The following is a 25,001-nucleotide window of genomic DNA, read 5'->3' as shown; positions in this document are numbered from 1 at the left end:
AGTGCGTTCCTAGCATTCTAGTTGACATTGCCTGTAGGACAGTAGCACCTCTCAAACATCATCACACCGTGACCTGCGTTGGATATCCTCCGCCATCCATCAACATTCGTGGTACATCCGCGCCCTCTGAATCACCTAAGCAGCGAAGGGAACGGCCGAGATGGTGGGAGTCGGAGTGGGAGTGCTGCTAGGAACACCGGAAGAGGGAGTCGGGAAGCCCGGGAAAGGAGGGAACCCAGTAGGCAGCCCAGTGGGGGCACCAGTAGGGATGGGGAAAGGCAGCTCGGTAGGGAACCCAGATGGCAGTTCAGTAGGAATTGGGAACGGAAGCTCGGTAGGGAAGCCCGAAGGAAGCGAGAATGGCAGGTCGGTAGGGATTGGGAAAGGAAGGTCACCCTGATCCTGGCCATCACGCTTCTCGAAGGGGAGTCCAGAGGGAATCGGCAGGCCGGTAGGGATAGGGAACGGCAAGTCAGTCGGGAATCCTGTCGGCAGAGGCAGGCCAGTCGGGAAACCCGAAGGAAGAGGCAGGCCGGTGGGCAGAGGGAAAGGAAGAGAGAATGGCAGGTCGCCGAGACCCTGACGTTCTTCAACCTGAGCAGGAAGGGCGAGGGCACAGCCCACGAAGCCCAGCATAGCAACGTTGGAGAACTTCATAATGAAAGAGTGGTTGGTTGTTTTATTTGACGAAGGGAGTGGTAGGAGACAAGACAGTTGCAAAGAAGGCCCAGTTCGGTTGTAAGGATAGTTGGTGATGGGGAATATCCAGTCGGCGGAGGACGACGCGGTGTTTATATGTGATTAGATCGAATCTCCGCCATCTGGGGATCAGGCGAGGTTCATCTCCGAGTCGCCGAGGGATCAAAAGACATGGACCAACAAATACAGCCCTGGGAACCCACGTTTGTTCCTTATCCAGGAAGGTATACAGGCTGATCATGAAGCTCGGAGCACCAGGTGTTCGAGCAAATTCCGTTGCACACGCAGGCCCTAGGGAGGGTGGGCCGCCAGAAATGAAGACCATCAGCTCATTCAGCCGAACGGCATTCCTTCGAAAAGCCTAGGTCGAGAGGTTTTCGCGAAGAAGTGCCGGTGCACCTTGCCCGGTGGTGACTTAAAGCGCAATGATCTGCTGTCATGCGAGACGCTGGGTGTTCCAACTTCCTAGTCATCGCGCACAACTGGAGGAGAATCGCCTCATGAACGACCGAAAAACAAGATCTCGGTTCCAGGGCTGATGGTGGAATCGCACATCATCACCATATGCCGATTCCCAAATGATCTCATCCACTCCGAGAGCCCAAGGGAAGTCAATTCCGACTTCGCCTACTTGAGTCTATCTCAAACTTCTTCCTTTCCCTCTATGGTATGTAGACAGTCGATCGTCGGACTTGTGGAGAACAGACCCGTCTCAGATAATCAGAACCCAATGAGAGAGTACCCTTGTAAGGCCGTTCCTGTGATCGACATCCCCACATGTCGTGTCGAGCAGAGTGCGACTGGCCTAGGGCAAGGGACGGCTGGCTCCTTGTTCAGGCACACGGAGGAATTTGCCGTTCGGTCCTGTTCTCTGCCAGGCCAAGTACGGCAATTCAGACTATCATCGTTCACATGGCTGTGGATGAGAAGCCATATTCCACATCGTCCCCTTGAAGAACTGAGGCGATGTGGCGTAGACCCATTACGTGTGGACCCTTGGCACCGAAACACCGAAGGCTTTGTAACTTAAATTCTACCGTTGTCTGTCAATTGGGCTGGAGAGGTATGACGATCATCACCTTAGCCGAATCTGGATTATGAGCCGAGGAGGGAGCGGTTCCATGGAACGGGCAGTAGTCTGGAAAAGGGGAAGTGCAGGCTGGAAAATTAGTCATTTTCCAGGCAGAAGAATATTCCAGCTATAGCAATGGGCTCGATCCAGGCAGGTAGAGAGGTCATAGATTGCATCGACGATGGCTTCTCGCTGCCAATTAGGTAGGAGTTAGGGCTGGTCAGTCACAAGTGCATTGCCCCTGCACGAAGCCTTACTTATGTTTCTACCTGACTATATATCCCTCGTAGAGTGGATTCTCGGTCTTCGCCGGCTTCCATCCACTCCGTCTATATCTACATCCACACTTCAAGCCGTATATCTACATCTATTGAATTTGTTTACTCCCTTTTGTTAATTTTAACGTAAATCCTGCGCTAAAAAGCCTCTTAAAGCTATTTCAAGTACATGATACGAGACAAAGAACTCTGTGTAACTCATCGTAGTCATCCTTCCAAGCTCTGCTTCTTCCGCCCAGCATGACTGTCTATACAGTAACATATAATGGCCCGACTGCATGCCATCATCAAACACCTACTTTCGAGGATATGGAGAAGACCTTCTACTGCGATTTCGAGCGTTGCTATCTTCTTGATAGTGGCCCCGATGCTCCTATATCATCTGCTAGCCTACCGGCTCGCCAATGACCCCCGCCTCGTCCCCAGCGCCTTCCGACACGCCAAGAACATCCTCTTTATCACCGCCCATCCCGATGATGAGACTCTATTCTTCAGTCCTAGTATCCTTTATCGTAGAGATGACTCCGCTGTATCCCGAGCGTTGTTAGTGTTGTCGTCCGGTGAGTCCTAGGAATCTCAACATCCTTAGGCAGACGTGCCACTGAGCCGAAAATGCCACAAGGTGACTACAGAGGTATTGGCCCAATCCGTAAAGCGGAACTCCAACACAGTTGTGCACGTTTAGGGATCCAAGCTCGCCGATGCGTCGATATGGACCACGAGAAGCTTCAGGATGATCCCAATACTTGGTGGAAGGAAGATCTGATCCAGGGACTGGTGATGCCATATCTTCGTCGATGGCATATTGATCTGGTATACAAAATTCTCTGCTTCTGTGAATCACCATCTGACTCGTGTAGATCGTCACCTTCGATAGCGGAGGGGTATCAGGCCACATTAACCATCGCGCAGTCAGTTCAGCCATCAGGTATGTTCCCAATCTTTTTTATGTACAAATGTCTCTAATTATTGGTATACTTCCATAGCGACTATGTCAGACACACGCCGAACAGCCCGCCCGCATACACCGTGCAAACGTACTCTGTCCTACGAAAGTACTCGGGCCTAATTGACTTAATCCCGACGTCAATTCCGTTTTCCTGGCGAATATTCAAGGCTCTATTTACATCACCTCCAACAGAGAGCACTACATCCTCCAGCACGACAACAAAATCAGAACATAAAAATCCTTATGCAGACAAGGCTTTACTCGTTAGTGGGTGGCGGGCATACTTCCAAGCCAGAGAAGCCTTTAGCCAGTACCGGAGCCAGTACTCATGGGATCGGGTGCTCTACTTGGTTGCCAGCCGGTATATGTGGTATAATGATTTGAGGGCTATATAGCTGAGTTGGTGTGATAAGGAACAATTATACCGACTTCTCGTCGATCTTCCAGTTGAAAAATCCCTCCCTTTTGCGCATGAGTCGATATCGTTGGATGAAAATTCCACTGAGAACAAGTGACATTATAAGAATCATAACCATGATAATTGATATTCCCATCTGCCCGAAGCTCCTAACAAGAGCAGCATCCTGGCCATGCCATGAGGAGGACCCGAAATGGCGGAACAGTGGCGTATCGACCCTTCCGTTCAGAATGTGCATGGAAGGATTCTGGGGTGGTCCGGACAAAATTCGAAGAGACCTTCGGTCCTTTTGCATGGAGAAAATCGTCCTAGACTCGCGGGGTTAGTGTGTAATATGGAAGACGCGAATTATGACCTACGATGCGTAATGACAACCCGTACTGAACATCACCGTTGCGTACGGCAGCAACAGCCAGCGCCGGTTAAAAAGCGGCAAATTGCGAATGAGATCTTGCACGAAGGTATTATGCTGGCGTGCCATCATCATCCCAATTGAGAACCCGGCAGGATGGGCAGCTGGTGCGACAAAATCGAACCTGCGTAACGGTTCCAACGACTGTTTGCACTCCAGATCCAGATCGAGCACAGCCCCTGTGTAATTAAATGTCAGTTGTAGTCTCGTCTGGAAATTTTTCATACACTAACCGCCATAGATGTAGAGTACCATATATCGCAGGGCGTCTACCTTTTGTACCAGGTGTGGGTAATTCCGCCACATTTCCCAGTGGCCTGGAAAGTAATGCTGTACAAACCCATTCGCTTGCTGATCATCCCAGAAGAACGTCTCCCATCCTGGATGTAACCTCATGCATATGTCCCTCGCCATGGACCATTCCACGTGTGGTTGAGAGTTGCCTAGCAGGATGTGATGTAATCGCCGTGGGACCACGGCTGGAAAGTCGGATCCGCCATTAATCGATGTATTTGCATTGTGGTATGTGCGGAACGTGACATCGAAGCCATCTCGATTCTCCGAAATAATGGAACCCGCTGCCAACGACTGCCAGATGAAGGGGAGACGAGCCAAGAAGAGAAACTGGGAGACTCCTGAAGAAAGAACTAGTAAGGATAGAGAGCTGAATAGGAGGATGGCAACCAGGCAAATGCAACGGAGGCTCATTCTCAGGGGTAGATGATTATATTGATGCCATGGTCAAGCAGAGGACCTCTACTAAATGGAGTGGAACAATGAGGACACTGTGACCTACGATAGAGCTGTGGAAATGCCTTTCATTATACTTACCTCCTTGCTGTCGCACAGGATACTCAATCCTTTATACTCCGTTTGTGTGGGTTTTCAGAAGGCAACCGCAATTCCCATAGGCTGTTTCTCTGTGCTCCCAACGGAGAAAACTCCAGGCCAAGCTTTTAAGAGACCCTTGACACATGTTCCTCGCGACTGGATTGATGATGGTTGGCCTTCCGCGTATGACAATCAGACTCGTGCAACCGCTGCTATCCCAATGCGGTCTTAAAGAGGACTTATTGTTTGTTTAGTCGGGCCTAAACCGACCTTGCTGTGGGCTATTTTAAGCAGTTAATCCTGGCCAGCCTTCATGGTGTCTTCAACAGGGATATAGTAGTAGTGTAGTGTAGACACCCGGGGTTGGCGGTAGGGTTAGGGTCCTGGCTAGGGTTTGGATAACCTCATCTCCGAGTCTCCACCACGGCCAATCAGCTCAGTTGCAGATAAGGAAAAAAAAAAAAGGGAAATTTTTCTTATCAATGGCTGCCGCTGATGCAATTCGACTCGGCATTTGCACCACGAGGGCCCTTTGATCGACCAATTGAGCCCCTGTACATAAGGCAATTCCTCTGCTCTGCGCTCTCTCTCGCCAGCGATTGCCGACCGGAATATGCCCTCCAAAAAGAGCGTCGCAGTCATCGGCACAGGCCCGTCGGGAGCCATTGCCGTCGATGCGCTGGTTCAGGAACAGGCTTTCGATGTCGTTCGCGTGTTCGAACGGCAGGAAAAAGCCGGTGGATGTTGGTATGCGCTGTCTATCGCCCGTGGAACAACCGATACTGATCGTAGACGTGATTGTCAGGATCTCTCGAACAAATGAAACCGCTGAACCACTTGATATCGACCGTCTCTCGACACGTTCAGCAGATGCTCCCATCCCGCTTCCATCGCAGCTGCCGGCGTATCTGCCTGCCATGACGCAGCATCGCTACGACGACGCCCATATATACCCCACGCTGCACACCAACGTCGATGCTTCTGTCATGGAATACTCCCAGGAACCGATCCCTGCCATTCGCTCGGACACTTCCGTCGCCCTGCATGGACCTGATACCCCCTTTCGCCACCACACCGTCATCCGCCAGTATATCGAGGACCTGCTGAACCGCAACGGCTACCAGGATCTGGTCGAATACAACACCACCGTTGAGCGCGCAGTCAAGGACACCACCTCGGGTAAATGGGTGCTCACTTTGCGCCGAGCAGGCACGCAGCCTGACGGCTACGACTACTGGTGGTCGGAGACATTCGATGCGCTGGTGGTTGCTTCTGGGCATTACAACGTGCCGTATGTGCCGGCCATTCCCGGGTTGAAGGAGTTTGCGCAGAAATACCCTGGCAGCGTTGAGCACGCGAAGCAGTACCGGGGCCCGGAGAAGTACCGAGGCAAGGTAGGTGTCGTCGGCTATACATTCGTTGCGTATGCTAATGGCGAAATAGAAAGTCATCACGGTCGGCGCGTCGGTCTCCGCCGCCGATACAGCCGTGAGCTTGATCGGCGCCGCGCAAGATCCCATCATTGCCGTCGTCCGCGGAAAGTACAACGTCTACTTCGGCGACGAGGCGTTCAAGCACCCACAGATTCAGCGTCGCCCGCCTATCTCGCATGTCGCCAGCGAGAACGGGCAACGCACCGTCCACTTCGAAGATGGGACGTCTGTGTCCGACGTCGACCATATTATCTTTGGCACAGGCTTCACGTGGACTCTGCCATTCCTCCCGGACATTCCCATCCGTAACAACCGTGTTCCGGATCTGTATCTCCACGTCTTCCACCAGCGAGATCCATCTCTCGTCTTTTTGGGTGCGGTACGTCGCCTATCCTTCCCCCGTGCAACTGCTGCAACTGCTCTGAAGAGTAGCTATGGAGAAATTTCTGACTGGACTAGGTTGGCGCCGGATTAACATTTAAGGTGTTTGAATGGCAAGCCGTGGCTGCTGCGCGTGTGCTTGCCGGCAAGGCCCAGCTGCCGCCATTGACCGAGCAGCAGAAATGGGAAACCGATCGCATCGCCGTCAAGGGCGATGGCCCCGGTTTTCTGATGGTGAACCCGGACTTTAAGGAATACTTTGAGAAGCTTCGTACGCTGGCCGGGGAGCCTCAGCCGGGCGCACCGGGACGACGGCTGCCGCCGTTTGACCAGGCATGGGTGGATGATTTCAACGCTGGTCATGAGCGCCGGATCCGCATGTGGCAGCGGGCGAACCGCGAGGGTCAGAAGAGTAAGTTGTAAATGAAGGAGGAAGTGCTTGAATATAGTAGAAGGTTCTTCATTGTCATAGACAGGATACCCCGTACATATACTATACATGCCATGGTGGAAGATATTCCGGCGCTCCACCTCCGCTCGGTCTAAATTAATTAGACGATCATCTAATCGATCCCTGATTCGCATCTCCGCTCGAGCTACCGCCGGGCTTGCGTCCGTCTTTATTAGCTTGTTTGCTGGTGGACTAGTCTATGGAGAAATACCGGAAATATTTATACCGGCAGTTCCCTCAGCTCCTGGAGTTGCACTCACTCCCTCCCCCGGCGCCTCAGAGACATGACCTCTCTAAAGCATTTGTTAGCTCGCTTCCTGGTCGTCCCTTTGGCCACTGCGAAATCGCTGTGGTCCAATTCCCCAGGCGACTATGGCAATTTGATCACGACAGCGTTTCCCTTGGGCAATGGACGCTTGGGGGGTACGTCCTAAGACTGGATCATCCCAGATAGATATTAACTTGCCACTGTAAACAGCAATGCCCGTCGGTTCATATGGCAAGGAGATTGTAAACCTAAACGTGGATTCGCTCTGGCGCGGAGGACCTTTCGAAAATCCGGTGAGTTTTGTTATATCCCGCACACCGCATGTGCCATACTAACTGAGCAGGAATATTCGGGTGGCAACCCAAACAAATCCAGGGCCGTTTCTCTTCCGGATATTCGAGACTTCATATTCCAGAATGGGACCGGCAACGTGTCCGCCCTCCTCGGAGAGTTCCCGTACTACGGGTCGTACCAGGTCCTGGGAAACTTGACCATTGATCTGGGTGAGCTGCAGAGTGTCCGGGATTATAAACGGAGCCTCGATCTGCCGTCAGGTATGTATGCGGACGGGTTCGTCGCAGGAAATACCATGTACAACAGGTATGCATACTCAGGTACTCGCTGCGAGACTGCGCTGATATGCGCAGAACCGCGTTCTGCTCGTATCCAGATCAGGTATGCGTCTACCACGTCGTTTCAACAAATGGATTGCTCCCGTATATCAGAATCGAATTGGAAAACCAAGTTGTCTCTCCCACACCCAATGTGAGCTGCCACGCCAACAGCATCAGTCTTTACGGACAGACGTTCCCTGCCATAGGGATGATTTACAATGCACGAGCAAGTGTGGTTTTCCCCGGAGTGAAACAATCCCGCGATTTCTGTGCGGGTTCCGCCGTAGAGGTACCCAGCGGCCAGAAGGAAGTATATATAGTCCTGGCGGCTGACACGAACTACGACCCCTCGAAGGGCAATGCGGCGAGCAAGTTCTCGTTTCGCGGCAACGATCCGTCTGAGAAGGTTCAGCGCATAGCATCGCAGGCTGCGGACAAGTCTTATGTCCACCTAAAAGCAACGCACGTTAAAGACTTCCGAGCCATCTCCGAGGGATTCAAACTTAACCTGCCTGACCCCAATGGGTCAGCGAGACGGCCCACTACAGAGCTCATCGCTTCTTACACCCAGCCCGGAGACCCGTTCGTCGAGTCCCTCCTCTTCGACTATGGGAGATACCTGTTCATGTCGTCTTCTCGGCCAGGAAGTCTCCCGCCCAACCTTCAGGGTCTATGGACGGAGCAAGAATCCCCCGCCTGGAGTGCGGACTACCACGCCAACATTAACCTACAAATGAACCATTGGGCGGTGGAACAGGTTGGCTTGGGAGAATTGACTCAGCCGCTCTGGGAGTATATGGCTGAGACGTGGGTGCCGCGTGGTCAAGAGACAGCTCGACTGCTGTACGGCGGTGAGGGATGGGTGACACATGATGAGATGAACATATTCGGACACACGGCGTATGTGTGTCTAGTCCGATTTTTTCCATGAGAGCATGATCGACTGATATGCAGCTCCAGGATGAAAAATGACGCCCAATGGGCAAACTACCCAGCGGTCAACGCATGGATGTCAACGCACATCTGGGACCATTTCGACTACACTCAGGATGTCGCGTGGTATCGACAGACTGGATATCCCATTCTCAAGGGTGCCGCGCAGTTCTGGCTCTCGCAGCTGGTAAAGGATAAGCATTTTGACGACGGAACTTGGGTGGTGAATCCCTGCAATTCGCCCGAGCATGGCCCTACGGTGAGTTGGTCTTACGGCAGAACATCTTTGTATACTAATGGACCAAAAACAGACTTTCGGCTGTACCAACTACCAACAACTCATCTGGGAACTCTTCGATCACGTTCTCCGCGGTTGGAGCGCCTCAGGCGACAAGGACGTCTCCTTCCGACGAACTGTCGCCTCCAGGTTCGCCGCTTTAGATACAGGGATCCACATTGGCTCCTGGGGTCAGATCCAGGAATGGAAGCTTGACCTCGACACGCCCAACGACACCCACCGGCATCTGTCCAATCTTCACGGCTGGTACCCGGGTTATTCCATGCATGCGCTTGACGGCGAGTACGCAAATGTGTCGCGGGCGGTAGCAACAACGCTCAAGTCGCGCGGTGATGGTGTCGCAGACCAGAATACTGGATGGGCCAAGATGTGGCGGAGTGCATGCTGGGCGCTGCTCAACGAGACAGAGATGGCGTATTCCATGCTTACCCTGGCAGTGCAGAATAACTTCGCAAATAACGGGCTGTCGATGTACGGCGGATCAACACCGTTCCAGATTGATGCTAATTTTGGGATTATGGGGGCCATCGCTTCGCTCCTGGTCAGAGACCTTGATAGAACGTCAAGCCAGACGGCGCCACGAGTGGTGTTGGGGCCGGCGATTCCTGCGGCATGGGCTGGAGGTTCCGTAGAGGGACTACGACTGCGCGGTGGTGGGTCGGTTCAGTTCGGCTGGGATGGAATGGGAAGAGTGACTTGGTGTAAGGCCGATTTATCAAAACGGAAAGGACGGGCCCCTGTTTTTATGGTGGAAGATGATGTTATCGATTGTTGATATACCAGTGACAAAGGTATACCTCATCCTGAACTGGCCTGAGGCTCGCCATGCATTCCATAGAGCCAGAAGCCAGAAGGTATATGCTAGTTGTGTTCAGTGTTAGACGCCTGGTTGTATATCTCTCTGCTTTATAAGACGACTGGCCAAACAATCACTAAGACTGCCACCACACGAGTTTTTTACCCGTTTTGGCAAAACGGAGAAATTGCGGGGTGGCTGGATATAGTAAAAATTAATGCGGAGATTCTCCGACTCCCCGCTCTTCCATCCCAATGGACCCTTCTCTCTCCAACTTCTCTTCCCATAACCCCCCGCAAAGACAAAAACAATGGATTCGGTGAGGAACAAGGTCTACACAGTCACCGGGCTGGCCGGCATCGGTCTGTCTGTGGCCCAACAACTCTATCAGCAAGGCGCCAAACTCTCCCTCGCGGACATCAACCCCGATGTCCTGAACGCCGCCTTCGCGCAGTTCAACTCCGACGCCGACAACATCCTCACGACGGTCGTGGACATCGGGTCATCCGCTTCCGTCAACGCCTGGATCGACGCTACCGTGCAGAAATTCGGCCGGCTCGACGGCGCCGCCAACATGGCCGGCACCATCGGTCGACACCACGGCGTCGGCCGCCTCACCGACCTTGACGACGACGAGTGGGATATGCTCCTGCGCGTCAACCTGACGGGCACCATGTGCTGTCTGCGCGCGCAGGTGCGCGCCATTGAGAAGACTGCCCGGAGCGGGAGTATCGTCAACGCGAGCAGCATCCAGGGCTTGCGCGGGTTTGCGCTACATGCGGCGTACTCCGCGACGAAGCATGGCGTTGTCGGGTTGACGAAGAGTGTGGCGAAGGAAGTCGGGCCAGAGATCCGCGTGAACGCCGTTGCCCCGTGTGTTTCCCTCCTCCCCCCTGCTGGTCTTGTTTTTCCTATTTGTGGGATTTGTGTCGGCTAATCTGGTCAGGGGCTCGATTCAAACCCCCCTCCTCGACAAGGCAAAAGTCATCCAGGGCGGGATGGGTGCCAACCCTACGATCTTTCCTCGAACTGGCACCGCCGATGAGGTCGCCCAGTCGGTCCTCTTCCTGCTTAGCGATGCAGCGTCCTACACGACCGGCACGGTCCTGAACGTGGACGGTGGATGGGATCCGTAGGGGTGCAGTGAGGTGAAATCATCAGTTCTATATTCATCAAATGAAACGTATTTACCAGAAGATTCTATATGCATGATGCAACCGTGCGCCGCATTGCTGAAAATAAACCGATAACGCCGCCCCCCCAAAACACCGGCTATGCGTCGAACATCAAGGCCTACCCAAGCGATGCACATTACCAGTGCAGCCATATGGACCCTATGATTACTGAAAAATAAATCGACAAGGTAAGCTTCGGTCCACGACCATCGGTTGGGAGAAACCGGAACACGCGGGCAGCACATACACATTATGGTCATAATCGTGAAGGGGTAGTCCGGCCGCAGCGTCGACGCGCTGTTCTTCGAGGCCCTGTTTCAATTAGCATGTGCCAAGTCAGAGTGCGTCAGTCAGATGACGGACCTTGCCTCCGGCCACCCGTCCACATAATCGAGGTAATTCCAGCCGAGATGTGCGTCCTGCATCGGTCAATTTCGCCCCGTGCCGGGGTCACTCGTGTAACTTACATCATCCGTAAACCCGATGGACGTATTGACTACAACATGTTAGTATTGTGCCGAGAATCTGGGGGAAAAGCCACGTACGGTAGTGATAATACAAAACATCGGTCGCATTGCTCGCATTGCCCGATATGACCCCGACGCCACCCGGCGCATACACAACTCCCCGGTTCGAGGCATACACGGTCGTGCCGCCTCCCTTCATCAGAGGAACACCATTCTTATCGATGAAAGGCCCGCGCACATTCGTCGATCGCCCTACGCGAATCTCGTACTCCTTTCCCGAGACTGGGAACCCTTTGGTCGGGAACCGGCAGCATTTCCCATGGCTGAACCAGAGATAATAATATGGCTCGTGATAGCTCATGAATGAACCCTCTTCAGGCATGACTTTTTCGTCGGGCAAAAATGCTAGGTTCTTCGCATCGGGGTGGTCCGGGTCCTCCACGGACAGTAGGTCATCCGTCAACGGTACCTGGAAGATGCCGTGCCAGAAACTCCCGTACAAAAGATAAGGCTTCCCAGACTGCTGATCGGTGATGAAGGCGGCGTCAATGGCATTGGACTTGGAGTACGGCCAGATGTGGGCATGCGGGCCTTTCTCGGTGCTGATCAGCTCACCATGGTCGGTCCAGTTCCCTTCGATCGAATCGGCCGAGGCGACGCCAATGGCACTGTTGCGACTACCATGGCGACTGACAGTGTAGAAGCAGTAGAAACGATTGTTGTACACGACTGTGGTTGGAGCCCACGGCCGCGTACGGTTTTCCTTCTTGACGCGACTGGGCCCGTCGAGCACGGTCCCGATGCCGTCCCAGGGCCCGTCGAGACTAGTCGCTTTAAGAATGGGGATGTGTACCCCGCCGCGAAACAGGTAATATGCTCCATTGTGGTGGACTATGTTAGGGTCATGGACTGCGACATCGCCAGGGTTTGGCAACGGATATAGAGTCGTCTCGGAGAAGATGGCTGGTGGCTGCATCGGCGAATCTGCCGGGGCAGCATTGACAGCGCATCGCCATGAAAGAAGGATCCCGAGGATCCAGTTGAGTCGCACCATGAGGGTTATTGTATAGAGGACATGGGTGACCATGAATTGACGACGGATGACAGACGGAGAATAATGGACGACGATATGTTGACGTCAAAAAAGGGTACAAGAAAGATCAAGAAAAATCAAGAAAAGAAGCCAGAGACGCAAGGAGGCGGTGGAGTATAAATATGCCATTGCTTTTTTTAAAGCCAAAAGGCGTTTGTTTGTAACTGTCTTAGCCTCGATAAGCTGACAGGCAAGCCGATCATCGTCCTATAAAAAGAAGGGAAAAGCCAGACGAAGGGAGGCGAAGCATGCTGCGATGGCACCAGTCAAGCCACTCCATTATCAGCGGTATTTCGAGGTATTCGGCATGTATTGCGCTCGGATTATTTATAGATCGCCGCCAATCAACCAGTCAACAGGCGTCATGGTGGACGGGGTAATACGCCGGCGAGACCCTTACAGGGTCCAGAGTCAATTCGCGTTAACGTTTCGTCCCTTAGGCATCCATCAATCCCTCGGTTGATCGTCAGCCGATCATCGAATCGCAACTTGATCTCACCCGCAACTCAGATTGCGCCATAATCCCTATTTTCATCAGACGGTACGGGAGAAGACAGTGGCATTGTCAGAATAAGTATTTACAGGATGGAGAGGAGTCTTCCGATAGATATATACGGCTAGTCATGAGAAATCGAAATACATTACCAGAAAAGAAGATCTGATCCATCAGCTTTCAAAGGTGATCCCCGTCAGATCAGCCCAATCGAATGCATCCAAAAAGGGATCCAATTCTCCTTGCTGTTTTCATAGTTAGAGCGACACTTACAACGAACATTAACCTAGGAAAACTTACTGGGACGCCAAAACCTCCCGCTGGTTGCCACATCCCGAGGTCTGGAACCATAGAGGGCGGCATATTTGTGCTGGGGTTCACACTGGGAACCTAAAACATACGGTTAAAACACCGAGACCATCATAGCCGACGCAGTCACTCACTTGATTCGTCTTGAAGTTTCCCATCCCCCACTCTCCCAAATGAGAGCAATTCGCATGGCGCGTAAACAGCGTCTGTGCGAAAAAGATCACCCGATTAACCACCTCTTGCTTATACATATTGGCCTGTCCAGGCCAGAGCGTGACCTTAGCCAACGCCAATAAAGTCGACATGAAGAAGTACTCCTTGGCCCCCTTGACCACAAGGAGCCATCGCGTCTCCAGACATGTTAGAATAGTCTCTGCCAGAGCAACCAGCGACTCTGGCATGCCCATTAGCGTTCTAGTGAGAGAGGTGACGGGTGAACCTGGAAGAAAAAAAAATTTTTTTAGTCAAAACGACCCCACGAGAAAGGAAATTTCATCATACCAGCACCACTATCTCCCTCGTGGAGCAACTGGCAGATTGAACAATAAGCCTGGACTGTCCAATCGCCCAGGATACAGAGCGCTAGCTGTCTCGATGTTTCGTGAAGCCGCTTCTGTATCGACAGGATCATAGTGGCCACCTCCAGCCGAGTTCGCGCCGACGGGGCGAAGAGTATCTCCCGAGGCGCTTCAATCGCAAATGGTGTATGGATTGACAGAAGGCTGTAGCCAATCTTAGTTTCGAGGAGCGCCTTGATCAAGATCATTCTGTGCTGGGATTGAAAATCTTCAATCCCCAATATGGGCCATGACGGGATCTTCGAAAGGTATCGATTGAGCTCCCAGTCCATACGTAGGATCTCCTCGTAGCGACAGATAATCCGTGGTGAATGCATCAGCGCGCACGCTTTCAGCCTTAGGGGCAGCGATTTGAGCAGTACGGACTGGAAGGAGCAATCAGTCAGCTCTGTGAGTGGTCGCTCCGGCGGGAGCTCTTCGCTCGCCTCCTGGATGTCACTATCGTTGATGTTCCGCGGCGGCGCGGTGTCATAGTCCGACTCATCGACCGAAGGTGGCATGCCCCGCTCCATGGAAACCTGAAGGTCAAGCTCCACGATCGTGGCCCAGATCCGGCGACGCATCTCCTTGTTGAACACGGAGATCTTAGTATACTTGCTAGGATCACGATGATAGCCGCTCAACATGGCCTGCTTGAGAATACATCCAATGGACAGCCAGGCCTTGCTCCGTTTCATTCCATGGATGTTTTGGGCGATGATCAGAAGCACATACACCCGCAGGGCGGTGATATCAGGCCGCTTGATCTGGGCGTTTTCGATCCACTTTTCGGCATGCAGCACCCACTCCACTGCGGTGTAACAAGTCAGATGCGCCTCGTTCTTCATCTGGAGGGACTCGACATCCGCGAGGTTCCATGCACATGCCAAGACCAACAGTAACTGCACCACAAAGAGACATGAGACCTGATCGGGGTCGTCTTTCTGAGCCCAGAACTCATCGAGCTCTCGGAGGAAGGACGGGACATGGAGAATGCGGTGGGTGGATTCAATGTAGGTAAAGTAGAGCATTACTAGTTCGTCTACTACTCGACGGGATGGAAGCATGGGGACCAACGACCCTGCATTCGGATCTGGGAAGGGTGTATTCAGGGGGACCTTCTTCCATAGTCCCTTTTTCACCCGAAAGAGATCGGGACGAAGAGCCGACAGATGAGGACTCGTCTGTCTGATATCCTCCGCGAAGGACCTGATATCGGGGAACTGATCGTGTGGTCAGTCATATTTCTTGACCGTCGTCGTCGTCGCTCTCTCTCTCTCTCTCGCAAGTCTTACCTGCGCGATTAGGTTGGCAAACATGCCGGAACCATTGTAACGCGTTTTTGTTTGTCTTCCGCGCATCAGAAACCGCGGGGCCATATCCAACTGCTGAGACGGCGAGACCGGATCATCCTCATCACTTGACGTATGCGAGGAACTCCCCCGATCCGGATCATGCGGGTGGTTATGGTGATGATGGTGGTGGTGGTGATGGTGGGCGGGACGCTGCAAGACCTCCCGGTTGACATACGGCTCTTGATCAACGGCGGCCTTGGGGGCGCCCAGAACGGTTTCCAAGAAATGGTCCCGCTTCTCCTCGCCGGGTCGCATCTCCTTGGCGGAGAGTTGAGGCCGAGTCGGCAGGCTGCTTATCGCCGAGTCTGGGGTGGGATGCGCCCGATCAACCGGAGGTAACTGCACGATGGCGGTGGGACCTCGGTCGGAGAATGCGGGCGAAACCACCGTATTGGGTTGCTGCCATAGAAAGCCATCTTCGTAGGTGCATTTCGAAGGCGTTTTGCTCTTCTGACATCGACCGCAGACCGGATATTCGCGATCACAGCGGAGCTTCCTACTGCGACATTGGGTACACGCCACCGTCCGACGGCGTCTCTTCCGGACCCGTGGCTGTTCCTGCGGGTGAGGAGGAGATGCAGGCGGATTCGGTTGCACGTCCGTCATGATGAAGACCGAATTGAGACCAGGAAGAGGCAGATATGCGACGAGGGATGGGAGGTCGTCGACATATCATGACGCGACTAGGCTTCCCCCGTAGTCGATCGAACTCTTTTTCTCTGCCGTCGCTTTCATTAGTTGGTTGGTTAAACTTATCGCCAGTCTGGATTAGGTAAGAGGCCGCTTACGTGTGCATCCCCACCGGGGGTAACTACCTGATCGGGATTAGCGGCCCGGAGTCTGTCCGGGGCTGACTCAGCCGGAGTTAAGAAACCCCCGGCGGTTTCCCTTCTCGGTATCTCCGGCTTGTTTCTGCCCGAAGTTGTAGTATAGTATCTGCGGCTCCGAGCTATACAAAGAAATCAATCACCGCCTTCTGCCAGGCAGCCTTCATCCGCTTCGTTCATCTATAAATCGATCTTCCTCCCCCATGTCTCACATCCAGGGTTCTATCACTAACCCACCAGACCCGTTGATCGTCCAACGGAGTGTCCACCATGCTCCGGTCTTTCCTCTGGCGCAGCAGCCCTCAATCCACCACGGACTATCTCTTCCCCACCGTTGACCCAGCTCACGACGGTCCCGATTGCAAGAACGATTGTGCCGATTGCACCGTTCATTTCCCGTCCAAGGTCAAGATCGAATCCTCACGGCCCCTCTACGGCCACATCAAGCAATTCAGCACCCATGTCCTCGTCGCCACGGGTCGGTCGGATTGGATCCCAAAGGTCGAGCAGGAAAAGGGCAGCTTGATGGAAGCCTTGGATAGCTCGTCCGCCAAATCCAAGCAGGGCCGAATCATGGTGTCCGCTTCGAACCTGACCCCCCCGCAGAGTGACTCCGATGTCGCCCAACAGGACCAATCTGGAACCACCGTCCTCCTCCTACCTTCCTTCACCTTCGTCGACGCAGTCACTCCGGGAGATGTCCGGGAGCTCATTGACTGCTTCATCGACACCCCATCAGACCGGCCCATCACGTCACGGCTGAGTTCCCGACCCTGCGAATTTGATTATGTCGTGCTCTTGTGCTCTCACAAACGCCGCGACGCGCGCTGTGGGATAACCGCCCCCTTAATCAAAAAGGAGTTGGAGCGCCACTTACGCCCTCATGGTCTATACCGCGACGCCGACGACCAGCGTCCGGGGGGAGCAGGGATCTTCTTTGTTTCGCATGTCGGGGGTCACAAGTTTGCCGCCAACGTCTTGGTCTACCGGCGGAAAGAACAGCAGATGATCTGGTTAGCGCGAGTCAAGCCGGAACACTGCCAGGGAGTAGTCGAATATACTCTTCTCCAAGGCAAGGTGGTCCACCCGGAGAGCCAGCTACGGGGAGGATTCGACCACTTGCGCGGACTGACGAGTTGGTGATTTGAGTTCTGGCGATTGGAAATTTCAGCGAAAATACATCAGCGCATTAGAGATGTAATACGGAATAGCATTAGCGATAATGGATGGCACAAACATAGTAATCAATCTGAGCCTTGGGCGGAGTCTCTTTGGCGGTGACGTAGCGTGTCACGCCGCGTTAATTGGTTTTCGCGGACGCGACGGGGCGACCACCAATGCTCCTCCTTCATCCCGAACATACATCCAACATCCACCTTTCCCCCCCAATATACCCCCATCAACATGAGATAATGGCAACCACGCAACCCCCGGAGATCGCCAACCAGTCTGTCACCCTACGCGCCGAGCTCAAAGAATGGGAGAGAGCCTTCGCCGCCGCCAATGGTGGCCGCAAAGCCGATCGCAACGAGATCAAGAAGGTGCCGGAGATTGGTATGCAAGTTCTCCTTTACCTACCAAAGAACCTGACTCATGATCAAACCAGCCGCAAAATACAAGGAATACTCCCGGCTCAAATCCCTCGAATCATCACGCGGAAAGCCGCCCCATCCTGAGTCGGTAGAATTACAAGAACGGCCCAAAAAGCGCAAGCACGCGCCCTCTGACGGCCCAGAAAACACGCGCTCTATAACGACACCCCGCAAGTCCTCCAAGAGCGTCTTCGTGACACCCTCCAAGGCCAGAGGTGCCGAAACGCATCCCTCCCAGGTCGACCCCTATGACTCCCCCTCCACATTACGCCGTCTCTTCAGCCCATCCACCCACCAGCAGACCTCGTCGCCGCTGAAGACTGCCATCGGTCCGACCCCCCAACGTGACGGCAAAGCACTGGGTCTATTCGATCTCCTTTCAGAATCCGGAGGAAGTACCGCAACGCCCTCGGCGAATCGACTGGCGACGGTGCGGGGCGCCGCGGCGCAGACCCCGTCCAAACGACGAACAGCAATGGACACCATTGCGGAAGAAGATGAGGAGGACGAGGAGGATGAGGATAGTCCCCGGATGGAGCGGACGCCGCTATCGTCGGGAAAGAAGTTCATGCTGTCGACGCTCTTCGCGACCCCGACGACCTGGCGCTTTGCGACGATGATGGAGAATGAGAACGACGCGGCTGCAGCCGCCGCGGAGGAACCGGCAGATGCGGATGTCGCTGTTCCTGAGCCTGCAGAGTCGGAGACGCCTTCATTTCTCCGTCGGTCCAACTCTGGACGCTACGGGGCGGGTGCGCCTGGTGGGAATGCAGGTGGGCTGAGCCCGATTGCCGTGCGGAAGCCCCCCAGGTTAGTGGGGAAGGGCTTGTCGGCGTTGGTACAGGGTCTCCGTGAGATGGAGGAGGAGCGGATGCAGGATGACATGGATGTGTTGCGCGAGATCGAGGCCGAACAAGGGGCTATGAATGTCGAGGTGGCTGACAGCCAAGTTCCTGAGAATGACGCTGGCCCGCTGTTCAAAAAGAAGGGCCCGAAACGGACTACGCGCAAAGTGCACATGAAGCCGGTGGTCGCCAAATCGAAGCCGAACTCCCAAGCGCCCAGGACGTATGAGGATACTGTGAGTGAGGCCGGGAATGAGAGTACGGATGAACTTGCTGCGGTCCCTGAGACGCAGCACCCGGATGCCGCAAATGCCTACGATAGCGACGATGCCACGTCGCTGCGCACCATTTCAGAGCCGGACCTCGACTCAGACGCCGATTACGAGGAGCAGTCGCGACCGCGCACGAAGAGTAAGAGTTTCACGGAGAAGATGAAAGAAGCAATCGGGCGTGAGAATCTTCCGTCCAAGAACCCCCCGGAAAAGCCGGTTCAGCCTCCAGTGCAAGAGACTGTGAAGAAACCAGCTCGCCCTCGCAAGGTTAATCCTGAGACACATGCGAACTATCGCTCTTTAAAAATTCGCAATCGAGGCAGCAAAGGCCGAGGCGCAGGGCGTTTTGGTCGGCGTTGAAATACATCTGCGAGAACTTTACGAGAAACGACTCCGTTACACGCATTAGTCAAGATACCATCCCATAGTCAGCATATATTAGTCCGCATTACATCAATCTATGAATCCTTTATAAACTTCAGAGGCTTTGTACAGGGAGAGATCGTAACATGCGTTAATCGGGGACGTATCGGTCCCGCGCATACTGCAGCCTTCTCGTCTGTACGGCCGCATCCCGCGATCTTCTGCCGTCGTAGGGTCGTCTATGATAAGGAGGTTTCGATACGCGGCCCCGGGGAGGTCGTCCGTCACTCCGATATACAGGCGTCGCTGTTGATTCACGCGATCCAGATGCCGGCGTAGTGCTCGATACGGTATCCTCGTACTGAACGTGGCGGTCCCAGTCCTCCAGCGACATATAGGGACTACGAAGCCAGGCCTGCAGCTCATGTAGAAATAGGCGCGCATTTTCTCTCCCGATGAAGTCCCGCAGCAGTTCCTCCGCCTGACCGGCGCTTCCTTTAATGTCCACGGTGCGTAATATTGCAATGATGTATTCCAGAAGAAACTCCGCGTTATTCCCACGACGACTGTCGAGTCTCTGCTGGCCCGCACGAGGCACCCGCGTCGACTCCATTTCGGCGTCTCCATTCAAGAACGCAAAGACTCGCAGCTCGCGCCGAATCCACTTCCTGGCACGGGAAACCAGCTCTTCTTCCCGGTTAAATCGCTCCGGGGTGAGCTCCTGGTACTGTGACAACCGATTGGACCCCACTCTTAGAGAGTATAGCTGGCGTCTGTAGACCTCTTGTCGACGTAGAAGCGCATCGTCGGGCGACGGTCGGGCTCGGGGAGCTTCGGGGCCGCGGCGGCGACGAGGGAGCCCCCGACGGAATCCTGGACTCGATCGATGGATGGACGGCGAAGACGACGGCCCATTGTCGGACGGTGGAGGGAGGGCAGGAAGCTGATAGACCTTGGGGCCATTCGGGTGATCAAGGTCATACTTGACGGAAGTAATGTCGCTCTTGCCTGTGCGCGCGCGCAGTGTTAGTCTACATCGATGGAGAGCGAGGGTCTTTGCGGAGATCACCTACACAGAGGACAGCTCCGTCGCTGTTCCAGCCAGCTCAACAGACACAAGAAGTCGAAATTCGCATGGCGACAAGGGACAGCGATGGCGGTCTCTGAAACTGGCTCCAGACAGATGACGCATGGATTAGCCACCTCGTCATTGGGCTGGTCGTGCGCTACCTCCTGGAGAGTACGTTGCAGAATCTCCTGCTGTAGGTCGACATCGTCCGACATCAGACTAGGAGCAGACCACTGAAGCGCTCATCCGGGGGAAATGGTTGTTGTTGGATGGGGGAGAGTCGCTGATGTTGTTGCGGTGGGAAAATCACCAGCAGCTCAAGTCACGTTCGCCTCCGCAAAATCTCCGCGGCGCAACTTCTTCATCTTCCACTTTCCTCCCCTCCACCATCCTCCCCACCGCCACTTCCCTCTTCTCCCTCCGTCGCAGACCGGAAATGATGCTCTAAGTCGTTTCCGCGTTGCATGGCGTCCTGTGCTCTCCTCCAACATGAGGTCTGCGAAAGCCGTCGTTGCGGAAATTCCACATTACTCCTCGTATCTTCAATCCACAGCCATGACGCGTGGTCCTGCAAACAACGTCTCTCCACATTCTCCCTCATATACAATCACCGGGATGAAGCGCTGGTCCATTATCAACAAGGATTTACCTGGTGTGTGGCCCCTGCGCCTCCTTGCAACGCCCGTCCATAGGCTAACTATACGCCAGCTGTGTCGCAGATAAAAGCGGTGCACGTCTACGACTTCGATAACACATGTAAGGATCAGCGCCAAGGCGAGTCGTCCCAAAAAAGTCTCGGAGTTAATGCATCCCAGTATTCCTTAGCCCTCTTCCAAATCCTCAGTTATGGAACGGCCCGACCATCGGGTTCCTGCAAGCCGCGGAGAGCTTTGTCGACGGCGGATGGTGGCATGACCCGAACATCCTCGCAGCCACCGGGGAAGGCGTCCAGAAGGAGGAGCTCCGAGCTTGGGAGGGGTGGTGGAACGAACATATCGTACAACTGGTCGAACTGAGCATGAAACAGAAGGATGCTTTGACGGTGCTTCTTACTGGACGCAGTGAGAGCGGGTTCTCGGCACTGGTCAAGCGCATCGTGGACAGCAGAAAACTCGACTTCGACATGATCTGTCTCAAGCCGGAAGTCGGACCAAACAGTGAACGCTTTGCCACAACCAAGGATTTCAAGCAAGCTTTCCTGGAAGACCTAATTTTCACTTACGAACAGGCTGATGAGATCCGGGTTTACGAGGACCGCCCGAAGCAGTGAGTTTTTTTCCCCCTCCCTCTTGGCGCTGGACCTCTATTATCCATTTATTGCGTGCTAACCCTCTATCAGTGTGAAGCAGTTTCGGGAGTTCTTCGAACAGCTCAACCGCCGGTTGCCGGCCATGCAGAATGCAGCTCCCAGGAAGCAGCTCAATGCGGATGTGATCCAAGTAGCTGAAGGGACTATGTATCTTTCCCCTGTAATCGAGACCGCTGAAGTGCAGCGAATGATCAACTCCCATAACATGGCCATCCGAAACCCTGCTCTAAACGCCACAAAGTCGCCTTATGGTCGACTGCGTATCAAACGCACCATCTTCTACACTGGCTATCTCATCTCTAATGCGGACTCCAATCGCTTGATCAGTCAAGTGCTGAACCCAATGCTGCCCCCAGGGCTTGCTGAATCCAATGACTTGAAATACATGGCTAACAGTGTACTAATTACTCCTCGGCCTGCCCCACGATCAATCCTCAACAAAGTTGGGGGCATTGGCAAAAAGCTAAACTGGCAGGTTACGGGAATTGCGGTCTATGATAACAAGGTTTGGGCGGCCCGGATGTCTCCTGTTCCCGCAACAGAGAAGTATTTCACGGAAAATCCAGAGCCCGTGGTAGTCCTAGCTGTGCGCCGAGGTGCACGTCCCATTGATGTGGGCAAGATCCAGACCTGGCAGCCAGTCCCTGCTGAGAACGCACTGACCCTGGAGACCGTCGTCGGAGAGAAAGTGATCTTGCGCGTTGAGGAAGAGAATCCCAACGAGGGCGAGTGGGAGAGCCAATTCTTGAACAAAAACAACAAAAGACGTCTGCAGCAAGAACGGGATGATGATATCCTGTATCCGCAGTCGGGTAATGGTGGATATGAGCCACCTGTCTCGAGAAGACGTCATGGAGGCAACCGGCACAACTATCATGAAGATGGTCCACGCCGCGGTGGGTCACACCGTGGTCGTGGCCGTGGAGGCCCACGGGGTCGAGGACACCAGAACCGCGGCGGTGGCCGTGGCAGAGGCCGCGGGCGTGACGCCGGGCCTCCCCCCGGTTATAAATCTTTAGACGACTACGGTGGATATGATGGTGGCCACGATGAAAAGCCTGGATCAGGCACCGGTGGTGCACCAGTGATGGATTATTAGACCTGTTGTCTTGTTTCTTCCGTCATCGGCGGCTCCTGGAAACCAATGCAAAAGCACTAGTCTCTATGTATTATATCCAGTGGTGTGTTTGGTGTTTGTGGGAGTTAATATAATTGTGACTCGATGATATGCTCGTGTAGTTTCCTACCTATTAGTGTCTCTCTATTTACATCCTTGGGCAGTCTGCTATCAACCCCTGTGCTGTTCTTCGGTCGTTGGTGGTATCGACAAAAGAAGCGACCCGACAAACTCATCCGGATTGCCTATGAATCTTTTGGTAATCCTGTCATGTTCACGAAATCGCCACAACACAATCCCATCAGGACGTACGAGCACTGCTCCTTGACGATCCAGTCCGGTCAGATCCCTCCAGCCGCCGTCAAGATCCATGAGAATACCAGAGGGAACGTCTACGTGAACCAACCTGCTTGCCGCTGAATCCCAAGGCTCTCTCGCGGCTGCAATCAAGACGCATTTGTCTTTGACCATCAAGTCCCTAGTCGAGATCTGTGATGTCGCATTCTGGATCCACTTATGTGGAAGGTGATGGCCTGGGAGAGCCGACGGATAATAATCCGTGATATCAAACTCGCCATCTTCTCTAATCTGACCTCCATGTCGAGATCGGATTCCTTCTTTGAGCCAGTCCATGTTGGCATAGAACCACCCAATCTCGAGCCCAGGTGCGTGGAATTCCGTATCCATAACGCGCTGCGCTTCCACGACCGCGGCACGAGCATTGTCACCATCCGCATTCGTTTTGTCCAGAAATGCCTGCAAGGCCTGAACATTAGCTGCAGGCGGCGCTTCGGGTCGGATCCCCAGAGCTCGATCCATTGCCAATCCATGAGCTCGGAGATTGGTCAGGCTCGTGTGAGCCGCCCGCTGAGCGATGGGTCGGCGTTCAGCCTCGTATGTGTTCAGCAATGCATCCGCCTTCCGTTCGTCCATAACGGAACCCTCTCTAAGAACCATAGCCAGCTTCCACGTTAGGTTATGCACATCCTGCAGACCAGTGTTTAAACCCAGCGCTCCCCACGGGGGAAACCGATGGGCAGCATCCCCAACAAGGAATACCCTGCCCCCTCGACTACGGTATCGCTCCGCCACGACGGCGTTGACATTCCAATGGCTGATGCTCTTCAGTTTCACCTCCAGCTCTGGGATCTTCAACGTCCGATGAAGCCTCGCGAGCATCATTTCCTCTGTGAAGTCACGGGACTCCCCAGGCAAAAGGCCGCAGGCGAATAACCATTCCTCCGTCTCTGGCTGTGCCGGATACGGCCCCAGGTGGTACAGATATCCCGTGTTGATACTGCCCCCCAGCTCGGGGTCAATGAACCAGGTAATGAGCGCACCAGGCTGAGGATGGAATTGGCTTATCGGCGCTTGGACGTGTCCGGAGACCATCTCCATCACATCACGCTCCCCTGCGACGGCTATCCCCAGTGCGTCAGCCACCATTCGCCCACCATCAGCGGCAACGACATACTGCGCATCGAAGGTGCGAACGGTATTGTCAGACTGATCGGACGTAAACCTTACATGGACGCGCGCACCATGTGGGAGGTCTTCCACGCCAACGACAGTGGCATTGTTGATTACTCCGTCCGGGTTCAACTCAAGGGCCCGCCGATGCAAGATCGGCTCCAGACGGATCTGCGGGAGGATTGAGTACCGCGAGGGGCTATTGCGGGCGTACTCATCAGCATATTGGCCCCCGCCCCAGGCATCGCGGGTGAGAATTTCCTGGCCGTTGGGCCCGAGACTCGTATACCAGGTGGTCTGCGAGACCGACTCGGGTGGAGCCGCCGCTCGAGTCACCTCTTCTTCGAGGCCCAGTGACCGGAAGAACTCGATGGTTCTCTGGTTTAATCCGACCGCCTTGGGGAAGATGGCCGTCGATGGGTGTTTTTCGAATAAAACGTGGGGGATGTTCTGTTGCGACAACGCGATGGAAGTAGTGAGACCAACTGGGCCGCCTCCGATGATGATGACGCGATGCATTGGCTTCTGCCGTATACTGTCCCTTGTTTTGTAATGGCGATGTGCTTGTAGTGGCTCTCTACCGCCCACCCATCCGTGGTTCTTCAAAATACCCTAATACCCTAATAATCGCGGGGTTATCGGCGGGGTCTTCAGTGGGGTCCTCGATGGGGCCCTCGACGGGGTCCTTGGGTTCTATGTTCCGAGTGGCATTCACCTGAGTGTTAGTTAAATCCGATAAGGTACAAGGGGAGAAGCTCACACAACTCCATCATTGTTTCTTTCCTATCGCACTAAAAGTTTGTTGTCGGACAATGCATTGGGCCGGGAATATTTTGGCTTGCTAGGATGTGTACG

The 25,001-nt window shown here is 54.1% G+C and overlaps 10 protein-coding genes across 10 annotated transcripts; 5 read left to right on the top strand and 5 right to left on the bottom strand.

The window, feature by feature from the left end:
- Window positions 1-135: 135 nt before the first annotated feature.
- BDV59DRAFT_198044 (extracellular proline-rich protein) lies at window positions 136-657 on the bottom strand (the record flags this gene model as incomplete). The annotated part of the gene is made up of 1 exon (XM_073693069.1): window positions 136-657. The coding sequence occupies one exon, from the start codon at window positions 655-657 to the stop codon at window positions 136-138; it is 522 nt and encodes a 173-aa protein (XP_073552537.1).
- Window positions 658-5,272: 4,615 nt separating this feature from the next.
- BDV59DRAFT_198043 (glycoside hydrolase family 95 protein) lies at window positions 5,273-9,812 on the top strand (the record flags this gene model as incomplete). The annotated part of the gene is made up of 10 exons (XM_073693068.1): window positions 5,273-5,406; window positions 5,465-6,053; window positions 6,103-6,471; window positions 6,552-6,885; window positions 7,234-7,347; window positions 7,403-7,485; window positions 7,536-7,792; window positions 7,840-8,706; window positions 8,767-8,998; window positions 9,051-9,812. The coding sequence occupies 10 exons, from the start codon at window positions 5,273-5,275 to the stop codon at window positions 9,810-9,812; spliced, it is 3,741 nt and encodes a 1,246-aa protein (XP_073552536.1).
- A 331-nt stretch (window positions 9,813-10,143) lies between these two features.
- On the top strand, window positions 10,144-10,969 carry BDV59DRAFT_198042 (SDR family NAD(P)-dependent oxidoreductase; the record flags this gene model as incomplete). The annotated part of the gene is made up of 2 exons (XM_073693067.1): window positions 10,144-10,706; window positions 10,780-10,969. 2 exons carry the CDS (start codon window positions 10,144-10,146, stop codon window positions 10,967-10,969), a joined length of 753 nt encoding a protein of 250 aa, XP_073552535.1.
- Window positions 10,970-11,352: 383 nt separating this feature from the next.
- On the bottom strand, window positions 11,353-12,693 carry BDV59DRAFT_49584 (endo 1,5-alpha-arabinase). Its single transcript, XM_073696509.1, has 2 exons — window positions 11,554-12,693; window positions 11,353-11,504 (listed from the first exon to the last, which is right to left on the bottom strand). The coding sequence occupies exons 1-2, from the start codon at window positions 12,560-12,562 to the stop codon at window positions 11,437-11,439; spliced, it is 1,077 nt and encodes a 358-aa protein (XP_073552534.1). The 5' UTR covers window positions 12,563-12,693; the 3' UTR covers window positions 11,353-11,436.
- Window positions 12,694-13,234: 541 nt separating this feature from the next.
- Window positions 13,235-15,888, bottom strand: BDV59DRAFT_190611 (putative C6 transcription factor; the record flags this gene model as incomplete). The annotated part of the gene is made up of 5 exons (XM_073691773.1): window positions 13,235-13,306; window positions 13,362-13,451; window positions 13,505-13,809; window positions 13,872-15,150; window positions 15,223-15,888. 5 exons carry the CDS (start codon window positions 15,886-15,888, stop codon window positions 13,235-13,237), a joined length of 2,412 nt encoding a protein of 803 aa, XP_073552533.1.
- A 227-nt stretch (window positions 15,889-16,115) lies between these two features.
- Window positions 16,116-17,358, top strand: BDV59DRAFT_168504 (sucrase/ferredoxin-like domain-containing protein). The gene has a single exon (XM_073688095.1). It carries the CDS (start codon window positions 16,380-16,382, stop codon window positions 17,250-17,252), a length of 873 nt encoding a protein of 290 aa, XP_073552532.1. The 5' UTR covers window positions 16,116-16,379; the 3' UTR covers window positions 17,253-17,358.
- A 110-nt stretch (window positions 17,359-17,468) lies between these two features.
- Window positions 17,469-19,255, top strand: sld2. Its single transcript, XM_073696508.1, has 2 exons — window positions 17,469-17,663; window positions 17,716-19,255. The coding sequence occupies exons 1-2, from the start codon at window positions 17,522-17,524 to the stop codon at window positions 19,176-19,178; spliced, it is 1,605 nt and encodes a 534-aa protein (XP_073552531.1). The 5' UTR covers window positions 17,469-17,521; the 3' UTR covers window positions 19,179-19,255.
- On the bottom strand, window positions 19,256-20,612 carry BDV59DRAFT_49547 (RING finger domain protein). The gene is made up of 2 exons (XM_073696507.1): window positions 20,255-20,612; window positions 19,256-20,189 (listed from the first exon to the last, which is right to left on the bottom strand). The coding sequence occupies exons 1-2, from the start codon at window positions 20,463-20,465 to the stop codon at window positions 19,333-19,335; spliced, it is 1,068 nt and encodes a 355-aa protein (XP_073552530.1). The 5' UTR covers window positions 20,466-20,612; the 3' UTR covers window positions 19,256-19,332.
- BDV59DRAFT_168501 (rRNA 2'-O-methyltransferase fibrillarin-like protein) lies at window positions 20,538-22,783 on the top strand. The gene is made up of 4 exons (XM_073688094.1): window positions 20,538-20,902; window positions 20,959-21,006; window positions 21,066-21,516; window positions 21,590-22,783. The coding sequence occupies exons 1-4, from the start codon at window positions 20,740-20,742 to the stop codon at window positions 22,656-22,658; spliced, it is 1,731 nt and encodes a 576-aa protein (XP_073552529.1). The 5' UTR covers window positions 20,538-20,739; the 3' UTR covers window positions 22,659-22,783.
- On the bottom strand, window positions 22,762-24,887 carry BDV59DRAFT_168499 (FAD binding domain-containing protein). The gene has a single exon (XM_073688093.1). It carries the CDS (start codon window positions 24,663-24,665, stop codon window positions 22,848-22,850), a length of 1,818 nt encoding a protein of 605 aa, XP_073552528.1. The 5' UTR covers window positions 24,666-24,887; the 3' UTR covers window positions 22,762-22,847.
- Between the last annotated feature and the right edge of the window lie 114 nt (window positions 24,888-25,001).

Source organism: Aspergillus ambiguus (genome assembly GCF_047715705.1).
Source record: "Aspergillus ambiguus strain CBS 117.58 unplaced genomic scaffold BDV59scaffold_2, whole genome shotgun sequence".
Lineage (NCBI taxonomy): Eukaryota > Fungi > Ascomycota > Eurotiomycetes > Eurotiales > Aspergillaceae > Aspergillus > Aspergillus ambiguus.
Note: the sequence above shows the minus strand (reverse complement) of the source record. Positions and strands in the feature narration are given on the sequence as shown.